The sequence below is a fragment of the Hoplias malabaricus genome, chromosome 4 (assembly GCF_029633855.1).
Source record: "Hoplias malabaricus isolate fHopMal1 chromosome 4, fHopMal1.hap1, whole genome shotgun sequence".
In the NCBI taxonomy this organism is placed as follows: domain Eukaryota; kingdom Metazoa; phylum Chordata; class Actinopteri; order Characiformes; family Erythrinidae; genus Hoplias; species Hoplias malabaricus.
This window is the reverse complement of record NC_089803.1, coordinates 57,502,016-57,522,783: the sequence shown is the minus strand read 5'-3', so window position 1 is coordinate 57,522,783 and position 20,768 is coordinate 57,502,016. Positions and strand designations below refer to the sequence as shown.

General features: G+C 36.9%; 1 protein-coding gene across 3 annotated transcripts in view; it reads left to right on the top strand.

The window, feature by feature from the left end:
- dgki (diacylglycerol kinase, iota) overlaps nucleotides 1-20,114 on the top strand; it is an 83,211-nt gene extending 63,097 nt beyond the window's left edge. For 2 of the 3 annotated variants that reach the window (XM_066667975.1, XM_066667974.1), the window contains exons 20-33: nucleotides 884-1,083; nucleotides 2,226-2,288; nucleotides 4,014-4,114; nucleotides 7,913-7,992; nucleotides 11,339-11,383; nucleotides 12,154-12,223; nucleotides 12,320-12,360; nucleotides 12,738-12,862; nucleotides 13,260-13,285; nucleotides 15,009-15,046; nucleotides 15,408-15,528; nucleotides 15,784-15,820; nucleotides 16,499-16,598; nucleotides 17,266-20,114. In XM_066667975.1, coding sequence (XP_066524072.1) covers nucleotides 884-1,083; nucleotides 2,226-2,288; nucleotides 4,014-4,114; nucleotides 7,913-7,992; nucleotides 11,339-11,383; nucleotides 12,154-12,223; nucleotides 12,320-12,360; nucleotides 12,738-12,862; nucleotides 13,260-13,285; nucleotides 15,009-15,046; nucleotides 15,408-15,528; nucleotides 15,784-15,820; nucleotides 16,499-16,598; nucleotides 17,266-17,382 — 1,164 coding nt within the window. In that variant the 3' untranslated portion in view covers nucleotides 17,383-20,114. The remainder of the gene's footprint in view (nucleotides 1-883; nucleotides 1,084-2,225; nucleotides 2,289-4,013; nucleotides 4,115-7,912; nucleotides 7,993-11,338; nucleotides 11,384-12,153; nucleotides 12,224-12,319; nucleotides 12,361-12,737; nucleotides 12,863-13,259; nucleotides 13,286-15,008; nucleotides 15,047-15,407; nucleotides 15,529-15,783; nucleotides 15,821-16,498; nucleotides 16,599-17,265) is intronic. The other variant, XM_066667976.1, reaches the window with a different exon arrangement.
- Nucleotides 20,115-20,768: the final 654 nt, after the last annotated feature.

The window sequence follows — 20,768 nt, the reverse complement described above, 5'->3', positions numbered from 1 at the left end:
ATTTTTTTCTTTTACAGCTAAGTAGCTAAGTTTCTTTGAACATTTAACAAGAAACTGGCCCATATTCATCAAAGTTACATAAAAACAACCACTAGTTTGAAACATTCATTGTCTGGTTCAATAAACATTCATATTACTTGGAATATAACTGAGATTGCAGCAGAGTTTATGAATAAAATTCAGTGCAAGAAAATCAAGTGGCACCTACTAGGGTTAATTTACATTCCATTTACAGGAACCAAACTTTTATTCATGCAGATATTATGGTAGTGAGCCAAAAAAGGTATTCAAAGCCAGTGGCTGTGTTCATAGGTGGAATCTGAGGTTGAGGAGTGAGTGCACTACTCATCCTGCTGACCAAAATTTATAGTGTTAAAATTATAAGGACTGTGAAATGTGACATAAACAAAATTTAGATTTGTTTAAACAACATTTGACTTGACGTTTTTCTAAAGTGATACATTTGAACAGTGTATTATTGTGGTCTATTAGGTGTGTTTACTGCGCTGGTTGTGTTTATGGTTTTATTTTTTGGGTGTTATCAATGTATTAAATGAAAGCACTGTATAATTTGACTTTATCCTGGACATGGAGTAGGTGCAGCATATGTTTACATGGGTGTACATGTAAAACTATCCACATGCACTTTTGCACAGGATTGCTGTGTTATAATTTTATGTTTTGTAGCTGCAAATGAAGCATTTCTTTTACATTGTTAATCTGTTATGCCCAGATTTACACAGTTGTGCCAGAAGTGTGTTTGGTCATAGAGATATGACAATTATGAAATTAGCTTCTTTCATTATGGTCAATGAAATTTGCCTGTGCTCATATTATTTGTATCTGTCCTGGTCACATCATTTCTTCTGCTTCTTGCTGCCAGGCGGCACTACAGGTTGGAGGCCATGGTGAGCGGCTGCACCAGTGCAGGGAAGTGACCCTCACAACCTACAAAACCATTCCTGTGCAGGTTGATGGAGAGCCTTGCCGTTTGGCACCATGCACACTCCGCATCTCTCTCCGCAATCAGGCCAATATGGTGCAGAAAAGCAAGAGACGCACCTCCGTTCCATTGCTCAATGAGTGAGACACACAGACACACACACACACACACACACACACATACACACACACACTCACAAAATGTAAGTCTGAAGCCTGAAGTTTTGATTGATAATTGGCCTGTAGGTCTCTTTTGGCTGGAAATTGCATAAACAGTTGACAATTTTGTGAATAACTTTCCAGCTGCAAAATGTGCATTTGTGAGTTACAGGTTAGATGCTTGGGTAGTTAGCCGAATAATAAGCCTAAGCTGCTTTTCATATAAAATACACATACATATATTGTTCCACAAATTAGACATAGCTCTAGTTTGAAGTGAAAAAATAATACACACATACAGAAATACACCGAATTTTGAAAGTGTGGCTGTAAGGTTGTGTAACTAACTTGTCTGATTCTGCCTGCTGTAAGTCTTTCTCTGTTTAAGCTCCCAGTCCCACCTCGCATCACTGTTTCCCGTCTAAAGAGCCCTCTAAATAGCACTAATCAATGCACCCCTCTTCATTCCTGTGTGTTGTGCTCAGCAGTGCCTCTTGCATTTTCTTTTTCTTTTGTTAAAGGGGCAGATTGGCAAAAATAAAAAAAAACAAAACAAAACTAATTTCTCAAAATTATAATAGTCAGGATGTGTTTGAGGCCTAAAGTTTCATTAGCTTTGCACTGAAGCTAGAAGGATAATGTAGCTAACAAGTATTAAGCTTAGGCTTTAACCGTTAGCATATAGGGCATGTAGAAGCTGAACTGAACTTAAATATTGTCCATAATGGTGTCATAGCAAGCAATAAGTTTAAATGCATTGTTAGCTATGGGCAAGTAAACAAATATAAGGCTCTAATTTCTTAGCTACATTAGCTTCATGGCTCCAGTGCAAAATGAAAGAAATTAACTTCAGGTACCAAATATGTTTTGACTGCTTGTTTCCACCTGGGTGAAAAGGAAAAAAAAAAAAGTTAATTTTTGCCAAACTATTCCTTTAAATAATTTTCCACCTTCTCCATGCTAACAACTAAATCCCTTATCCATGTTTGTCTCTCATCTGCCCTCTGCCTCTCTCTCTCACTCTCTCTCTCTCTCTCTCTCTCTCTCTCTCTCTCTCTCTCTCTATCTTTCTCTCTTTCCCTCTGGCTTGCCTGTGCTCCTGTGTTGCCTGTGCTGGCATTCAGCATTCAGAAAGTGTGCGCAGCAGATTTGCGCCGCCTCTCTGCTCCCCCAGACTCCTTCTCTGTGTAAGTATATCTCTCTCACTCTTGCCACACGCTCCTGCACACCCACCTCACACTCCTCTGCCATGCCGGGCGAGTGTGTGTGTTTGTGTGTGTGCATGTGTGTGTGTGTGAGTGTGGAAGGAGGGTCCGTGTGTCTGTGCGTTTGGCACACATGTTCTGTTTCTCTGTTTGTATTTATATGTGTATGCTTGTGTACTCCACTCCCATGTCCAGCGTGTTGTAGTGGCCAGTGTTTTGGTGGTTCATCAGTTCACAATTAAACATGGCTTGGCCCAGGTTTTTTTACTTTACTCCTGATGGATGCGGGTTCATATCACACAGAGTCTCACATGAACATCTGACATTACCAACATTAAACACCCTTGGAAAACTTCAGCATCATTTTTCATAACCCTTTTCCTCCCCTTATGTGCAGTAACCCTTAGAAGTCACAGTTATGGCTAAACATCACAAAAATATAGTGTAACTCAGTGTTCATTACTTCTGAGTCATAGCTCAGTGAAATAAGCAGAGAATTCTGTCCAGATGGTTCATTACAGTTTGTTCCTTATTGTCCAGTCAGTTTTCAGAACAAAAAAAAACTTATTTTAAAGTTGGAGACAGTCAAGTGGTAAAACAGATTACTGAATGAAAATTAAATTCATTATGTAATAATTTATGCAAATACATTATGTTTATCTTATGATTTATTACTTACACTGCAGCCTGAAATTGATTAAAGTAAACGATGATGAAAATAATGATTTATTACTTATTTGCATTCAAGTACATCACAGCAAACTTTAGACTATCTAAGGGTTATTTTATGTAAAGGTACACTAAGTAGTCATTTTTTTACATTGCTGTCTCTCTGCTACATACACATGTATTGTTCACAGACATTCATTTCTGTCTAAAATACAGCATTGAAAAAATGACACATTCTACTTATTGTACCTTTTAAACCAGTTTTAGAGCTGAACAGTCTTCACAGTCTTCAATCTTCTCTTGCTTGGAGAATGTGTGGTTCTTTTCAGCTTTTCTTTCTGTTCACACAGTGGGCATTTTTTATTTATTATGTTACTACAGAGGAGTCTGTGTACGAGGAAGTGCGCTCTATGGGCAAGAAGTGATGTAATAGTGAAGAAATGTTTGAGGACAACTTTAAGGAATATTGGGCTAAATATGGGTGCCAAACCAATGCATCTTGGTAATCAAAGTAGCAGTATTGATGCAGTCATCAAGTCTGTCATTAAAGCAGCATTACCGAAAGGCCTCAAAAAACCCAAATTAGCATATAGCTCTATTTCTTGTGTGCAAAGAACAGATTATGTTTTGTAAAATAGATATTACCTCAAGCAAAAACAGTTCTTGTTCATTTTGCTTGTGCTATTTTTAAGTGCTGATGTAAAAAGCCCAAATTAGAGTGATCATACCCTTTTTTTAGCACCAGAGTTATCCTGTCTGGTTCTATGAGACATTGGAAAAGTATATTTTCAGTTCTTTCAAAGTTAAGATGGGAAAACATTTTACCACATTTTCTCATAGCTGCTGGCTGACTTGTTACCCTGTGACCAAACTGTGTCGTCTAATAAAAGTGCCCTCCATGTGAATAAAGAAAATGGAGAAACCATGAAGCAAATGGGTGATCTGTCACTGCCTTCATCTATGATGAAGCATCTATTCAGCAGGGAGTTGTCTGTGTGCTGAAATATGTACCCCTGTGTGTGTCTCTTTTCTCTGCAGCCCGCATGCGGTACCTGAGCGGCTGCGACTGCGGGTCAACCGCATATGTCTACAGGAATATGAGAGTCTGCAGTTCGACAAAGAGCGCCTTCGGGATGTCTGTGAGTCATAACATCAGCATTCAAATACAACTGACTTATATTTGCTGTTTTTGTGTGTGTTATTTTTAAAGGATTGCTTAATATACAATTTAAATTTATACTTATTTGCAAAATTTGGCAATAGAGTTAAAATGACCCTCTAAACTATAAAACACAGATTTTTACTGTGGAAATGAAGACATTCCAGTATTTCCAGTTTTGATGATTCAAGATATCATTGCTGTCCAGTTAAAAACATGTATCTCCCAAAATATTAACTTTACAGGAGAAGGAAATTACCAACAATATATTAAAAAATGTCATTCACATATGACCCATTCTGACAGAGCAGAAAAAGAGAAGATAATTATGAGGAAGCAGGTATATGGTAGGTCTGTCCAAAGGAGTCACATGTTCATGAGAGAATCAGCAGTGAATAAATATTAACAGCAAATATCAAACAATGTAGAAAATGTCTACTGCTGAATAATCTTCCTGTAATGTGCATTAATTTCTAAAATGCAACTTGTACATCATGAAGGAATACACAAACCCTTCTGTGTTAAGAAAAAAAAATACAGAGTGCACGTGGCAATGGAAACTAACAGTGTGCACACAGTGTATTTTTGCTTTGATTCCAAACTCTTAATGATATAGAAGCTTGTGTAAATAGTAAGTGTAATGAGGAACGATGAATGGTTGTTGGTTTTGCTCAGGATAAATCATGATGTGACTCATGACATCAAATGACACTTCCATCTGCCACTGCTCCTGGCGGGCAATTTGCAGTGAGACCCCAAGAGGGCAGCAGTCCTCTTTAATAAAACCCAAGTTTAAGAAGCCCTGGTGTCAACCATTAATTATACCAAAGTTAGTTCTGTCTCTGCAATGTGATTGGCTGAGAGACCTTCCAGGAGTTCCAGTATTACATAATAATGGCACTCTGACCGAAGCTCTTCAGGTATCACTCTGCAAAATACATGTAACCTAGCAACAATCCCAGTGCTTACAAAACAGAGCTGTGCCTGAACTTTTTTACCCAACGGTCATCTGGTTCATTTTCCTTTCGCACTCATAATTTTGAACAGAGTAAAGGGTTGTGGCGCAGTGGACCGTCAGAAAAATCGGACATAAATAAAAAGTAATTGGCTGTGTCTATGTGGTTTCAGTGATTGTTTAACTCGAGTCAAGACACGTCTTTTTTTTCCACTGCTCTCGCTCACCAGCTCAGCAGCACGGCTTTGGAACGTTACTCAAAAACACTCATTTTTAACTTAATCAGAGAGAACTTGGAATCGTTCAGCATATTTTATATATCACTATGATCTAAATCCTCTGTGAACAATTGTTAAACATGACATTTTACTGATTGAAGCATTTATCTCTGCTTCTATCCTGATTTGGACAGAGGGCAGCTCTGAATAATGCAGCCTTGTTTAACAACAAATCTGGTATGAACATGAACTGGCTCCTGGAGAGAACCAAAGTTCAGAAATCCTGGATGGGTTTAACATCACACAAGTTAAAGTTCGTTGAAAAGAGCAAAAAAGAATGTGTGACGGAATGGAACTATTTTACCTCGCTGAAGGTCGATTAAAAAAAAATCATTTTGCACGGACTTCTTTCCCAGTAAACAATTAGCCGTTGATTCAATGTTGAAATAACGTAATGACTGCCGTCTAATCAACGTTCTCTTAAGGTTGAAAATGAAAGTTGAAAAGACGTCCAAACACAGACATTGAAAAGACGACTATTAGACGTATTTTGGACGTCCATTAACGTTATTAATTGGTCCCGAAATAAATTACTTGTATAAAACGCGTTGTGACGTTATCGATTAGTCACCACTTAACTGACTTATTAAGATGGAATTTGGACGTCCATTGACGTTTAAAATATGTCCTTGACGGACAGACTACTTTTAGACCTATTTTGAACGTCCAGGGACGTTCCTTGTTTACTGGGTTATCTTAAAACCTTATAATAAATGGCGATAACAATCTGTGGTATAATCGCAATAATACGTGCAAAGTTCTGCCTCTTGTGTATTATTGCGTAAACATAAAATTGGTCAAATGAATGCAGTCCAATATTTAAATGAGTGACACTGTTTACACAAAGAGATTTTTAAATCTACCTTTATCCAAATATCTGAAACTTGAATGACTGAATATTACATGATAAATTCCATTCTGCCTGTGCAGTACGGAAGTTAGTTGAGAAGAAGGACTTTCATCTGGTTTCACGGCTGTACAATCGCCAGATTTAAATTTCAGAATGTGTGGAACTTTAAAAAAATCCAAGCACTTTCAATAAATTAAAAATGGACTGATAAGTCAACAATCTGTGGACAGCAGTGAAGAATGTGTGGGAAGCGGGAATATTAGATCATTATAAAACTGTTAAGACCAAAAGGGAAAGACAAACAAACAAACAACTTGCCAGAAAGAACCTCTTTGTGTATTTCAAGTGGGATCTTACTTCAAAGAAATCTAAATGCCACACAACAGGATAGAATTGGCTCTGCCTGACTAGAGAAAATTTGAACTTCATTTTTGAAGTTAGCCTTTGTTTCTAGTCATCAGATAAAATAGTAGCATCCTTGTCCTTTACCAGGGTGTGTTGTTACCTTAATATGATGTTGATTCACCTTTTGGTAATTTAAAGACAGCAATGGTATTTTGCTTCAGATTTATTTTTTAACACTGTGATGTCATTTGTTTTGGATTTCAGTGATAGATGTCATCAGAAATAATTCCGATTGCAGTGCCACACCAGGTTAAACTAATCCAATCGAACTAGAGATTAAGATGAGAAATAGAAACCCTTTTTCGACCTAGCATTTGCATGCGTGTGATTGAATCATACACGGTCAACAGTCAGTACATTTATGAACGGAGTAGCATGTGTCATAGAGCTATGTTGTGATCCCTTTTGAAGCTGGTGTGGGACACATCAGGCCACTTCCCATCTGTTGTGTGAACAATAATGTGTCCTAATGCATGCTAGACTGCAAGGAATTACCACTCATATTAACCAGCTTCTTTCCCCTCCCATAAGTTGGCTTAGCTGTGACAGAACATCACATAGGAAATGAATATTTTGTTTTTTGTGCTGGTAGATGAAAAATATTGCAGCTTTCACAGTTGAAGGAGCAAAATTGTGGGATAAGTTTGGTGAAGTCATGAAAAATGACATTTGTACATCTTCAAGGTTTTGGAAAACACTGATGGCATATTAGGGGAAGGAGGGACATTGTCAAGGCTGTACTCAACAAGGGTGGTGAATGAGAATATCTCCTAAATTAACAAACATGCCTTTTAGGCAGAAGCTAGGACTTTTTGCTGAAGTCCCTAAGAATGTTGGAAAGCTCAGCAGGGACAGTGACTGGGCTTCTATATTCATTCTAATTCCACAGTACGCCTAAATATGGACAAATCTGAAAAGATTATGAAGATGATGATGATGATGATTCTCAAGAGTGGTGCTTTGTATCAGTTACATTGCATGCCCTTCCTTGTGTTCTAAGAAAATTACAATAAATATACAGGGAACTGGCACCCCCCTCCAGGGTGTGTTCCTGCCTAGCGCCCACTGATTCCGGGTTGGCTACGGACCCACCACAACCCTAAACTGGATAAGTGGTTACAGACAATGAATGAATGAATAGAGGGAATCGCATGTTCAATTTTTATACAATTCTAATGCCTAGTGTGACAAAGTATTACCTTCAAGGATGAATATAACAATGACAGTGCTTCAGTGTATGAAGTTACCCAATGCCAGATATTAATTATGTGTTTGTGTGTGCATTTGTAGCCACCCCTGTTGGCATCGTGGTGGTAAGAGGAGACTGTGACCTAGAAACATGTCGACTCTACATTGACAGACTGCAGGAGGTGAGGCGCCCCCTGAGTGTTTTTCCTCCACCAGACCAGCTGCTCTGCCATCAGTACAGAACTGCTGCTGAATACTGGGGCAGAGCATCCTCTCAGGCACTCTAAAGCTCCTTTTATTTTAAGTCAAACTCACCACCAGCAAAGATATGCCTCCAGTCTCCTGGCACACAATTTAGGCTTCATTTGGCTGCTACTATGGTTTTTAGCTATAGTTTGTGGAGATAAACTTCAATTATATTTTAGTTACATTAGCTTCATAGTTTTGTACGAAAAAAAGAAATGTGGCTAATTAACTACATGACAGGAAATAGAATGATTTCATTTTGATTTTGGGTGCAGTTAAGCTGTTTGTTTTTACACTGACATTAAACTAGCAAAACATCCCCATTATAGGTTATATCTAACAAAACAGATTTCTTTTAACCGGAGACCCTTTAAAAAAGTGTCATTCTAAATGAAAACTTAATAAGGAAATAGGCATTACTGATGTTCCCCTTTGGTCATTGCTTAAAACCCTAAAAATTAATCTCTGTTCATCAAAATACATGTTTAACAATTATATACTAGGGGAAAAACACTTTTTTACACCTTCATTTTATACACACATATTTATAAATTTGCAAGTTGTCTATGGAGAGAGATTAGTCTCAAAATACTTTACAAATGCATAATATTAGAGCTATTCGGCAATGTAAGTGTTTATATGCGTGAGGTTTGGCACATGCGGAGTCCCAAAGCCGTAATACACACGCTTACAGCACTCAGAGTCGTGAACACCGTCCAGAGCACTAAGATGTCACTCAAAAACTTATTAGCCAATGGGAACAAAACCCTGAGAAGACCCGCCCTTGCGATATGCCAAAACCGCTTGCAAAACTCAGGGATCAGGCGCGCAAAACTCTGAGAACTCACGTACAGAACTCGTGCAGCTGGCGCACAAAACTCAGAGAGCACGCGCAGAACTTAGAGCTCACGCACAAACGTCACAGAGCACAAACGTCAGAGCTGGATCTTTTGTTTGCAAGTTATAAGATTTACGTTTGAGGTTACGTTTGTTCGCCACATTTATGGATCAGGCTGTATTTGTATTTGGATCGGGTGAAATGTGAAAGGAATTCCAAAAACCCGTGAGAGGAAATGAAAAATGCACGTCACAAAAAACACGGGATTGACTTGATTCACAAATGCAGATCCTACAATTTACAAATACATTCTAAATTTGAGACTTCGACTTTGCAAATATTTGCAATGTAAATTAAACAAATGTTTTTTTTTTCGCATAAAATTATGATATATTTATGAAAAACAAAACATGTATTTATGAATGTAACTGTATTTGTACAAATTGCAGACTGTGAGACACAGATTGGGATGTATCCATTTGTGAACAGTGAAACATATTTGTGACTTGTGTTTAATTTGTGGATTAACATTTACACATTTGTAAAGTATTTTGAGACTAATCTCTTCTCCATAGTTGTCCCTGGCTCTGTCTCCATCCCCTCCTCACATGCTATTTGAGCTGACATGGAATGGTCCACCTGGCAAAGTTGATAGGATTTGTTTCATAGGTTTATGACTTATGAAACACTGGCTGTCTGAATTCACCTGTTTGAAGCTGTATTTGGAACTCTTTCTTGTTTCAAGACCGGAATGGTCAGCCATGGCATTGATGCATGATGCATTTTGAAACATATTAAAAACAATGATGTGGGAAAAAGTAGAACCAAAACAAAAATAAGAACCAGAGACAAGTGTGAGAATTAATGTAAAAATAGAGACAATGGACACACAACAGGACAAGACAGGGCAGGAATGTTATCAGCAAGTATACTTGGGCTAAGTTAAGGAATGTCATGAGGTGTGGTACCTACAACAGGTACTTGCTTTTAGTTCAGTAAATGGCATGAGTGAGTCACTTGAAGAGAGTCAATTTCTTCATAGAGAAAACACATACAGTAATGTGAAAAAGTTAGGACACCCCATGAAAACCCTTGTCTTTATGAACATTTTTAAACATATGGACATATGAGCTTCATTTGAACAGTACTGAGAGATAGAGCTTAAATAACTAAACAAATAAAACTGAAGAAATTACTTAAAAACACAAGTTGTAAAATTTAATGAACAAAATTGTACATTTCTTGTGAGGAAAAAGTTTGGACATCCCTACAGTTATTACTGTTTAAAATGTCTATATAGAGAATCAGATGCATCAGCTGCAAATGATTAGACATTAGTTTGATTTGCCCTTGGTTGCTGAAGTGAGTGGTATCACCATGCTGAGATCTAAAGAGATTTCTGCAGCCTTTAGAACGAAGGTTATAGATGTATATGAGTCTGGGCATGGATGTTAAAATGTCATGGTGTGGGGCTGCTTTGCTGCAGCAGGGCCTAGCAAGCTCTCCATCGTAGAATCTACTATGAATTCTTCACTGTATCAGAGGGTGCTTGAGGAAAATGTGTTTGGAAAAACTATCTTTCCAAAAACTGAAGCTGACCATGCAACATGGCCATGAGCCAAAACATTCCAGTACATTCACAAGGAATGGCTCAAAAGTAAGAAATGGAGAGTTCTGGAACGGCCAAATCAGAGCCCGGATCTTAATCCTACTGAGATGCTGTGGGGTGATCTGTGCATTCAAGAAACCCCTCAAATATCACACAACTGAAAGAATTCTGCATGGAGGAATGGGAAAAACCACCTCCCGGTTGATGTCAGAGACTGGTAGATGGTTACAGGAAACATCTAATTGAGGTTATTTCAGCCAAAGGGGGAAATACCAGCTATTAGGTAACAGGGTGTCCTAACTTTTTCCTCACAAGAAATGTACATTTTTGTTCATTAGATTTTACAACTTATGTTTATAAATACTTTCTTCAGTGTTATTTCTTTAGTTATATAAGCTCCATCTCTCAGTACTGTTCAAATGAAGCTCCACTGTTTATATTTTTAAATATGTTTAAAAAGACAAAGATTATCATGTGTCCTAACCTTTTTACATGACTGTAAGTGCAGCTCTGCATTTGCTTAGCCACTTGCCATTAAACACAACAAGGAAAAGTAGCATGTGTCCTGTGGATATTTACATAGGGCTCCAAATTGTCAAATTGTACTTTCAAATGTATTTTAGATGTATTGTTTCCCAGGCTTCTTCTCTATCTGCACACATAGAAAAACAGAAGAAATGTGATTAATGGTGTACACATGCTGAAACACTTTAATGGTGTTCAGCTGAAAATCAAATCTGTTTTTCATCTTGGCAATCAGCAAAAATAACTAAAGGTCAATTGTTTTGCTTATGTTTATGCATTAACTGGTGTGGTTTCTCCACTATTGTTATAGGACCTGCATCAGGCTCCCTCTGCTGGGCATAGAGTGCACTATCAGGTAAATGTGCTGGAATTTCCCACTGCTGTAATATGTAAAACACATGACTGACTATACCAAACACTTACTGTGCCAAATATGGTATGTAGTTTTTTGTTCTCCCATTGAACATATATTAAATTATTATTATTAAATTGTGGTGTTTTATATTGTGACAGCAGAAAAGGTTAAATGTAAGCAGTTCTCTATGTCTACTGCTTTTACTAGAAATATTACACCACATTTTATAAGTGAAGGGTTTTAGATTGTTCTGTCTGTGTAATTATATGCTTATCTTATCTTATATATGTAAGTACAATTCATTCAGAAATACTTCAGACCCCTTTACCTTTGCACTCAGTAACTCATAATAAGAATGTGAAAACAGAAATTAAAAACTTTTTACACATTTTTTATAAAAAGGAAAATAATGTTTCTCATGGACATACAGTAAGTATTCAGACCCTTCACTGTGGCACTTGAAATTTAGATCTGTGGACCTTACATTTCTCTTAATCATGTTTGAGATGTTTCTTCACCTTGATTGGAGTTAACAGGCAAAGCAAGCTGTGTTCATCAAAAAAATACGACTACGAAGGGATCTCCCAGGCCAAAACAGTCCCAGACACTGTTTGAAAACACATGGCCAAGCAAAAAGTGTTTTTTTTTTCAGTTTTTCTGCCAAATGGCTGATCTAAAGCATCGCTTTATTTTTCTGTGACTCCTGCAATTCCCCTGCATTCTTATTTTTTTCATTTTGTAATTAAGAGAGCTCTTAACCTCTTTATCAGGACGAGAGCCGAGTTCTGCCCCGACCTGCCTCTGCACACAGGCTGTCTCCTAACTGGAGCTTCCTTGACTGTGAGTTATATTTGTTCATTCTAATGCATTGCATGTAATGCATGGTTCAGAATTAAGATAGTTATTAGAGCAAAATTTTGCTGCTTTTCTTCACAGCCACGTCAGCAGACCGCTTTTACCGTATTGACAAGGCTCAGGTAAGTGAAGTGTGTGTTCCCTGAAAAAATAAATACATGCAGTTTGCTCAGTACAAATGTGTACTTCATTTTCCATATTAAAAAACAAACAAACGGATATTGGTTTACATTGTAGTTTTGATGTTGTATTCAACCATTTAAGATTCTGCTGTGATTTGATTTCTATTACTAAAAAAACAAGAAACTCATGTTCTAATTTCATGTTTAATGTACACATCTGCAGTTCTGTTCATCATTTTAGACCAATGTACATACTTATTTGAAAAGTTGAGACTGCACATGAGTAAACTCGCATTGAATTAGTTTGGTATTTTTTTACCCATAGTGGTTGCTTTCTTTTGAATAATAGCATATGGTATGTGTTTGTGTTTTTAAAGGAGCATCTGCACTTTGTGACAGAGATTTGTCAGGAAGAAGTATTCATCCTGGATCATGAGTTGCCAGCGGTGAATCAGGGCAGAGTCCCAGAAATGCCTGATGTGGTAGTAGAACAGAGCTCTGGGTGAGAATTACTCTAATAGTTTTCATCAGTTCTTTAGGTCCTTAACAACAGAGTTGTTCAGCTTCAAAGAGAATGTGGCTTTTTTTCTTTTTTCCTGGAATGTAAGCCATGCACTACATATCAAAATATGTATGTCAGGTTTGGCTACAGCAGAGGTAGATTATTAAATTTTTGTGTGCAGTTAAACCCCTGTCAAGCAATGAGCCCATCTTAATATATCTGTGTTTATTCATTAGAGGTGAGGTTTGTCTGTTCATTTTCACAGAGTGTGCTGCATGATGCAGGATACAAATATTGCTCAAAGATTGTTGTAAGACAAAGTTATTGTGAAGGTATTGTTAAGTTATTATGTCTGCTCTAAAGTAGAAATAAAATGTGTCTGTGTCTTTTTTTGTAGGGTTCCCTTGACAACGGAGGAACAAGGTAAAGTTTAGGTGCAATATTTCTTGATCATCTATGTGGAGAGATATTAGTCACAGTAGAAAACTTACACATGCAAGAGGAGAGAACTGTAAGAAAGCTGTTTTGCTGTAACTGCACATTTAGTCATTCCTTATGATTTCACCCGTAGAATCTCGCAGTGTGTCAGGAGTCACAGACTGAGCAAAATAAAAAGTATTATGTGACATTGTGCTTTTCAGTCTTTGTACAACATTCATTCATTATCTGTAACCGCTTACTTGGAATTGGGCACAAGGCGGGAATACACCCTGGAGGGGATGCCAGTCCTTCACAGGGCAACACAGACACACACACATTCACTCACACCTACGGACACTTTTTGAGTCGCCAATCCACCTACCAACGTGTGTTTTTGGATTGTGGGAGGAAACCGGAGCACCCGGAGGAAACCCACGCGGACACGGGGAGAACACACCAACTCACAGTCACCCAGAGCAGGAATCGAACCCACAACCTCCAGGTCCCTACCTGCTGCGCCCCCATTGTACAACAGTACTTGACCTCTTAATTTAAAGCACCTTTGGCAGTGAACACACACACACAGACTAATGATCTGGGGCATTAAACTTACACCCGGAACAGCCATCATGGGCCTGGGGAGCATTTTTAAGGGTTTGATGCCTGTGGGGATCAAACCAGTTACCTTTCAGTCTCAAGCCCACATTTCTAACCATTCGACCACATCTGCCCCTATAATAGTATAATACTACCTTAGTAGCTCACAGAGCCTTTTAATCGCCTCAGCGATCATTGCAGACCATCTATAATGTGTTTGGATATCAAACCCATTGGATTTGGAAGTGTCTCCCAGCACAGCCAATAAATGGCATTCAGGGAAGCACTATTATATGAATTAGGCAAAGTCTTTCAAGTTTTTTTTTTTTTTTTACCACAGTTAAACATTATAGATGCCATTTGGTGGATATTATACATAGGAACAATATATTTCATATTGTAGTAAAGTATGCAAGTATGCTCCAGACCCACCGTGACCCTGAACTGAGTAAGTGGTTACAGACAATAAATGTTAATTCAGTTACTGTATTAGCCTGCTTCAGCTTCACCTTCCACACCCCTCTCAAATGACAGGAATTGTCTGTGGCAGTAAAATAAATTTATGCTAATTTGAAACAATAAAATCAATAAAAATCATGTTTTAAATAATCCATTAATATATTTAGAATTAAATGTTGGGGAAACTGTACAGTGTGATACTTCTGGAAGCTAATGTATGGAACACTAACTGCTAATACTTGATTTGTGAACTAAACCTTTTTTTTTGGGACAGATATTTGCCTGGACTATTAAAGTTAAATCTATTTAAAAGTTTGGTTAAACTAAACGTTTTAGTGACATATTTGAGGTGTATACATCTGTTTCTTGTTAAATAATTTAGGTACATTTGTGAGTGACAAAATCAAAGTTTAATATAAGACAGTATACAACAATGGTGTGTATTTTGGAGACATGGGAATGACTAGCTACTCATCACTGATGTATCATTAAAGGTTTTGTTTGAGATACTTTGTGTGAGAGCTAATGGCAGTCTGGCAAAGCTATGTTTACCCGGTATTTTTTACAGTGCAATTGAATTTCAAATGAAATGGTAGGATTCAGAAGATGTATGTTTATTCTGACTCATGATGAATAGGGGATGACTAAGCTCCTTCGTTTTGTTTTGCAGGTTTGTTGACTGCAGCCAGCTCAGGTGATCTGAGAACGGTATGACTTCTTTGAAATAGAAACTGAAACTAAAATAGTTTACTTATGCCTTCTATGATCAGAAATTCCAGATTAATATTTTACACCTGTATATGCAATGCACATTCAGGAAAGCATTTCTTCAATATGACTTTTAAGATTATTTACGTGGTATTACCCAAACTGTGTACAGTTACATTTTAAATTATAGTTTAAATTCAGCACATGCTTTTTTCCCTGTGTATAACAGCTTTACCTATTTGTCATATCTTTAGTACCTTTCATTTGAGTGTGTTCCAATAACATTATCAACAAGAAACTCAAAACAACAAATTGTTGACTATATCAACCTCTTTTTCATTTGGTTCTTTCTTTTTGCCAGTTGTCCGGCTCCTGCGTTAGTGGGCTCAGTTTGTTGGTCAGGGACTCGGGAGGTCACTCTGCTTTGCACCTGGCCTCTCAGAATGGCCACACAGAGGTAGTGAGCTTCATCCTGCAGCATGGTGAGAGCCACACTGAAGAGGTGGATCCTAAATGAAATGTAATATTTTGTGCTGGGTGCTGGGTGTGAAAGCCATTAGTGTTGCCCTGTGCACTTTATTGCCAAACCATAATCCAAATCATGTTACCAGGAGGAAGAAATATAGCAGATTCAAAACACTCCTAACCCACATAAAAATAATTATATCTTTTGCTGTGTGTACGTGCTTGGCCCTCATGTTCTGCTTTCATTTTGGCCTTCCTGTTTTTCTGTTTAGCTTCAAAACTGATCCTGGATCTAACTGAGAAGGAAACGTAAGTTCCAATAGAGGTTTTGCTTTATGTTTTTGTAATAAAAAGAATACAAATTTAGTTTGGATGCAAAACACTGAACAGCACTCCTAATTGTGTGCAAGTGGTGCTTTTGATCTTTTGGAGAATTTCAGGCTAACTCTGTGTGTGTATATGTGAGTTAGATGAGGCTTGTTTTTTATTCTTATACTGATGCTGAATCTTGTTAGGCATGTTTAGTATTTTGTACGCTATTCTATTTTGTTATTGTATTAATTGGGGTAAAAAATATCTTTATTTTGTATGTATTTACATTGTGTTGTGGTATGATTGATCTACATTAGATAATTATTTCCTTAATTAAACGTACTTGTTATCAGACGTGAGACGTGAGAGAAAATACAGTACAATACAGTACAGTATTATGGTTAATATTCTCAAAAGACTAAGTATGTGTCCCTGAAAGACAAAGAAATTGCATTTTAATGTACTTTACCTTGGCTCAGTCAAATAAGCAACAGGTTCTGGAAAGTACATAGTTCTGAGGAATTGGCGTCAAGTACTGATACTGCTATTGGATTAGCGCCAGCTCTGTTTTAAATACATTTCTTCCCTCTCTCACAAGATCACTATTCCACAGATACCACATTTTTTTACATCTTACTAAAAGTGACATAACATAATGTTATTTATTTCTTTTAGCGGGGACACTGCTCTGCATAAAGCTTGCCTACAGCGACATCATGATGTGTGTCGACTCCTAGTGGAGGCAGGGGCTTCCCCTGACAAAGTGAACTTCCTGGTAAATCCTCTCAACTTGTGACTCTTTGTCACTGAAGCATATCGGCAGTGAGTCAGCAAGTAAAACTGAAACTGCTGAACTAAGCGAAGACAGTTGTCCATACCAACTAACATAAATGTTTATTTCATTCATTATTCCTTAGTGATTGCTTTTATTTTCAAAAGTATTTAAGTATATAAGCCAGATGATATTATTCAGTGTTTTTATGGATATTTTCAGAGTTCCCTTTAATGTTCAGATATATTTAAAATATTGAAGGCTTGGTTGTATTCCTAAAACTGCTATTCAGTACAGCACTAAAGGACACCATGCTTCATTCAATCATATATTCCTTCACTGAAAACATTGTACTCAAGTATTTTCCCCAAGCAGTAGTCATTGTCAGTATTGCCCAATAGTTATCAATCACACACAATCCCAAAGAATGCCATCTTCCAAGTTTTATTACATCTGATGGGATTTAAGATACTACCAGCTTAAGAGGAAAATCAAAGTAGAGCATCTGATAAGAAAAACCTGGTAGAGCACCCAAAACTATTATTGTTTTTTATAACTTGCTTTAAAACGGAAAAGAATGTAGTTTGACTCTTTTTTTGTTTGCCTGATCTTCATAAATGAAGAACATACACTGGCCATACATTTCAAATTTGTGTTTTACCTTTTTTAGGGCAAAACTCCCAAGGTCTGTGCTCAGGAAGCTGGTGATGCTGAACTGGTCTCTTATCTAGAAAGCCAGCCAACAGAACAGACCGTCGGCCGTGAGGACCTGGAGACAGCCGTGTGAGGGAAGAGTGTGAAGAGATTGGTCCCCTGTATACAACTGCTTTCACCACTCATGGAAGTGTCAGAGTTCACTTGCTCAGATTCAGAGAGAGAGAGAGAGACACAGAGACAGAGAAACACAGGAAAAGCGATGGAAAACTGAGAAGGTCATAGAAGTGACCAAAAGAAGCTTCATACAGGTATTGGCCTCCTTTCTGGAGAAGAACCACACTGAAAAGGAAAAACTCAGTCTTACTTCCTTGGAATCACTGTGGGTTTAGAATGTTTTAGCAGATTTTGGTTTTTGGATTTATTTATTGGTTTTATTTATTGATTTATTTATTGAAAGACTGATTGTAATTTCTTTTAAAAGACTTCTGCACTCACATGGCCTGTTTACTGGTGTAGCACACGCTTTATTGGGTGAAGTAAGGTGTGATATAAACAGAATTTTGGACAATGGCTTTTTCCAAAACAGTGGACATGAAGGTGGAATCTTATCAGATGTTTGACAAAGACACTTAAAGAAACAGGAGTAGAGAATGTTATCCTGTTGCCTAAATCAACCCACTATTCAAATACATTTTCAAAACACAAGAGAAATACTACTGTTTGCTTTCAACCAAATGTAGTGATCCACAATATTTAACTGTAGTGTCTGGCAGTATTACATGATTATACATATTACAACTAAGATGAGTTGGCAAAGGCTATCCTCTGAGACATGAGATTTGCCTTTTTTCAAATTTTTTTTTTCTTTCTGGCATTCGTATCACCAGCCGTGCAACACTGCTACTGAGGCGAAATACACTTGGAATACAGCTCCTTTTGACTTTTTGGAAACCTCACTTCAATGCATCCCTTTCCTGAGGAAGTTTATCTGGTTGGTCCAACACACAGCAAGAGTGAACTTTGTTATCTTAATGTTGTGTAATTAACATCTACAACTGAAACTCTTTTCTTTCCACTCCGGGAGCTGACATTATGTGCCTGTCAATCTAGAAGTTTTAGTTTTTTGTTTGGGCCAGTTGAGAGAATGGGTGTCCACCTTTTCCCATATCAGGAGCTGATGTGAAGACATCTGAAAGAACTCAGTGAGGAAATTCTGAATTGGTCAAAACTATTATCAGTGTACATACAGTATATCTGTAATATGAGCATCTGTTCTTTTTTATTGTTTTTGTGTGCGGTAACAGTGGTGTGATAGTCCAATTATTTATCTTGTGAAACAAAAATAGAATAATCTGAGCCATATTCAATGCAATATGAATGGATGACATTTGTGCATTTATTTCCTTATTTCTACATTACATTAATGTTAATAGATGAATGGTTGTCTAAGGCACCTACAAGCTAAGTGATGGCATATGTGATCTGTTTATAGAAGTGATGGATGATGATGATGATTTGACTGTCTCCACACGACTTCAGGAACTTTCTTTAGTTTAATTTGGCAGCCCTCTCCTGTGTATTGTTGAGGTTTTGAATGTGTGAACACAAGAGGGTACCTAAGAGGCAAAAGCTACATGTGCGCTTTCTTGGATTGTGAGAGGAATGTAAGCAGTAGACATTACACAGTAGCTTTTTAGTGATCATTTTGATATCTTAGCCCTGCACTTATAACAGTGGCCGTGTCCTTTCTCATGAAAAACCAAGAGAGAAAAAAAATGAATTTGCATGAAAATGGCCATGATGGAAACTTGCTGAACCTGCTGTGAGGGTGATTTATATATTATTGATCTGCTGTGTGGTTTTTCTTTTGTATTATTTGTGATTTTAAAGCTTTACCGTGCATGAGATTTTGTTACCTCTCTGGATATTTTCACCCCTCAATGATGTTAGGAAATGGCATTATTTCTCAATATTCCTTACTCTTTCTTTTTTTTTTTTAAGAAAAGAAGCATAACTTATCAAATATACTTATTCAATTTTTCTTTTTTCTAATCTTTTAAAATATGGGATTACTTGAATGTCTTTTTTTTTTATGTATATTTTAGTGTCTATTTCAGTGTCATAGAGTCTTTACTAGTAGACTCTGATGATGAATTACTTGGGAGGTGTTACTTGGGTCTCACATCTTTATGGAATGTTAGTCATTAAAGAAGAAGAGCAGTGGGAAAGTACCAGTGTTGTCAGTAACTATAGGAGTACATAAAGCTATGGGAGTATATAAATATTATCACAAAACTATGGTCTGTACTTTATGCTGAGGGGAAACCTTTTTTATTTTCCAATGATGATCACCGTCCCCACCATCCATGCTGATGTAATATTAAACCTCTTTGCCCTGTTAAAAAGGTAATCTTTTTTATGGGTATTTTATCACTTTCAGTGTGGTGTCAACGTCTCAAATAACTGAGAAACCTCTTTTGTCTCTATTTATACACACAGTTACACTCTGAAAGCCTGGCCTTGTGCAAAATCCCAGACTGGTTTTATAATCAAGACCAAAAATATCTACTTAAATACGGAATTTCAAAGACTTCACATCTATACTTACTGTGACTTGGTGTACAGTAAATTATTTTTCACAGATGGACGTAAAGCACTTGAGAATAAAGCATGCCAGATTACACATGTAATATATGTATGACCTTATTTTAAAAATAAAACAATCAAAGCAAAAAAAATTATTTTTAAAAAGAACATGCTTTATTGTTGTATATGTGTCGGAAGTGGGTAGACTAGTCCCAGGTAAAGTTACTTCAAGGAAATTGTTCAAATACCTTTTTAAAAATAATAATAAAAAATAAATCTTGACAATATTATGTCAAAAAAAAAAAAAAAAAAAAAAAAAAGCTTAAGCATCTGTCATGAGGTTTTTAATTTCTTGTGAGCTATTCTCCTTCTCTGATGTTCTGATATTCTGTCTGGGGTCCAAATATATATTTCTGAAAACGTTTTTAAAATGCTATATGGCTGAAAAAATTATTTTTATCACCTAAACAAAATTCAGCATTTTGATTATGAGATGGACTGAATCTGAATTGGGGGGGGGGGGTAGATTTGCTGCAATTATTTTCTGAAATAAAATTCCATGTCTTTATTTTATTATTTATTTATTTTTTATTTTATGTATTTTTAAAAAACACTCTGGTTTTAATTTAGAACCATATTGTCATTTAGTTGATGTATGTACACAACTCAGTGTTTGGTTGCCTCTAATATGCCTAACTTATTTATAATAAAGCTGAACGTCCCCATCTAAAACTTTTCTTCATAATTTAGCCTAGGTTAGAATTAAAATTGCAGCTCTTGTGTTTTGAAAACTGTACACATTTGAACCATGATTCTGATATGAAAACAATAAATCAGTCCTACGTAATACTGTTTATATTAGAAATATAAAAGATTTTTATATTTGAATGAAAATACAGGGTATTAATTGATATAGATAGACTAGATATA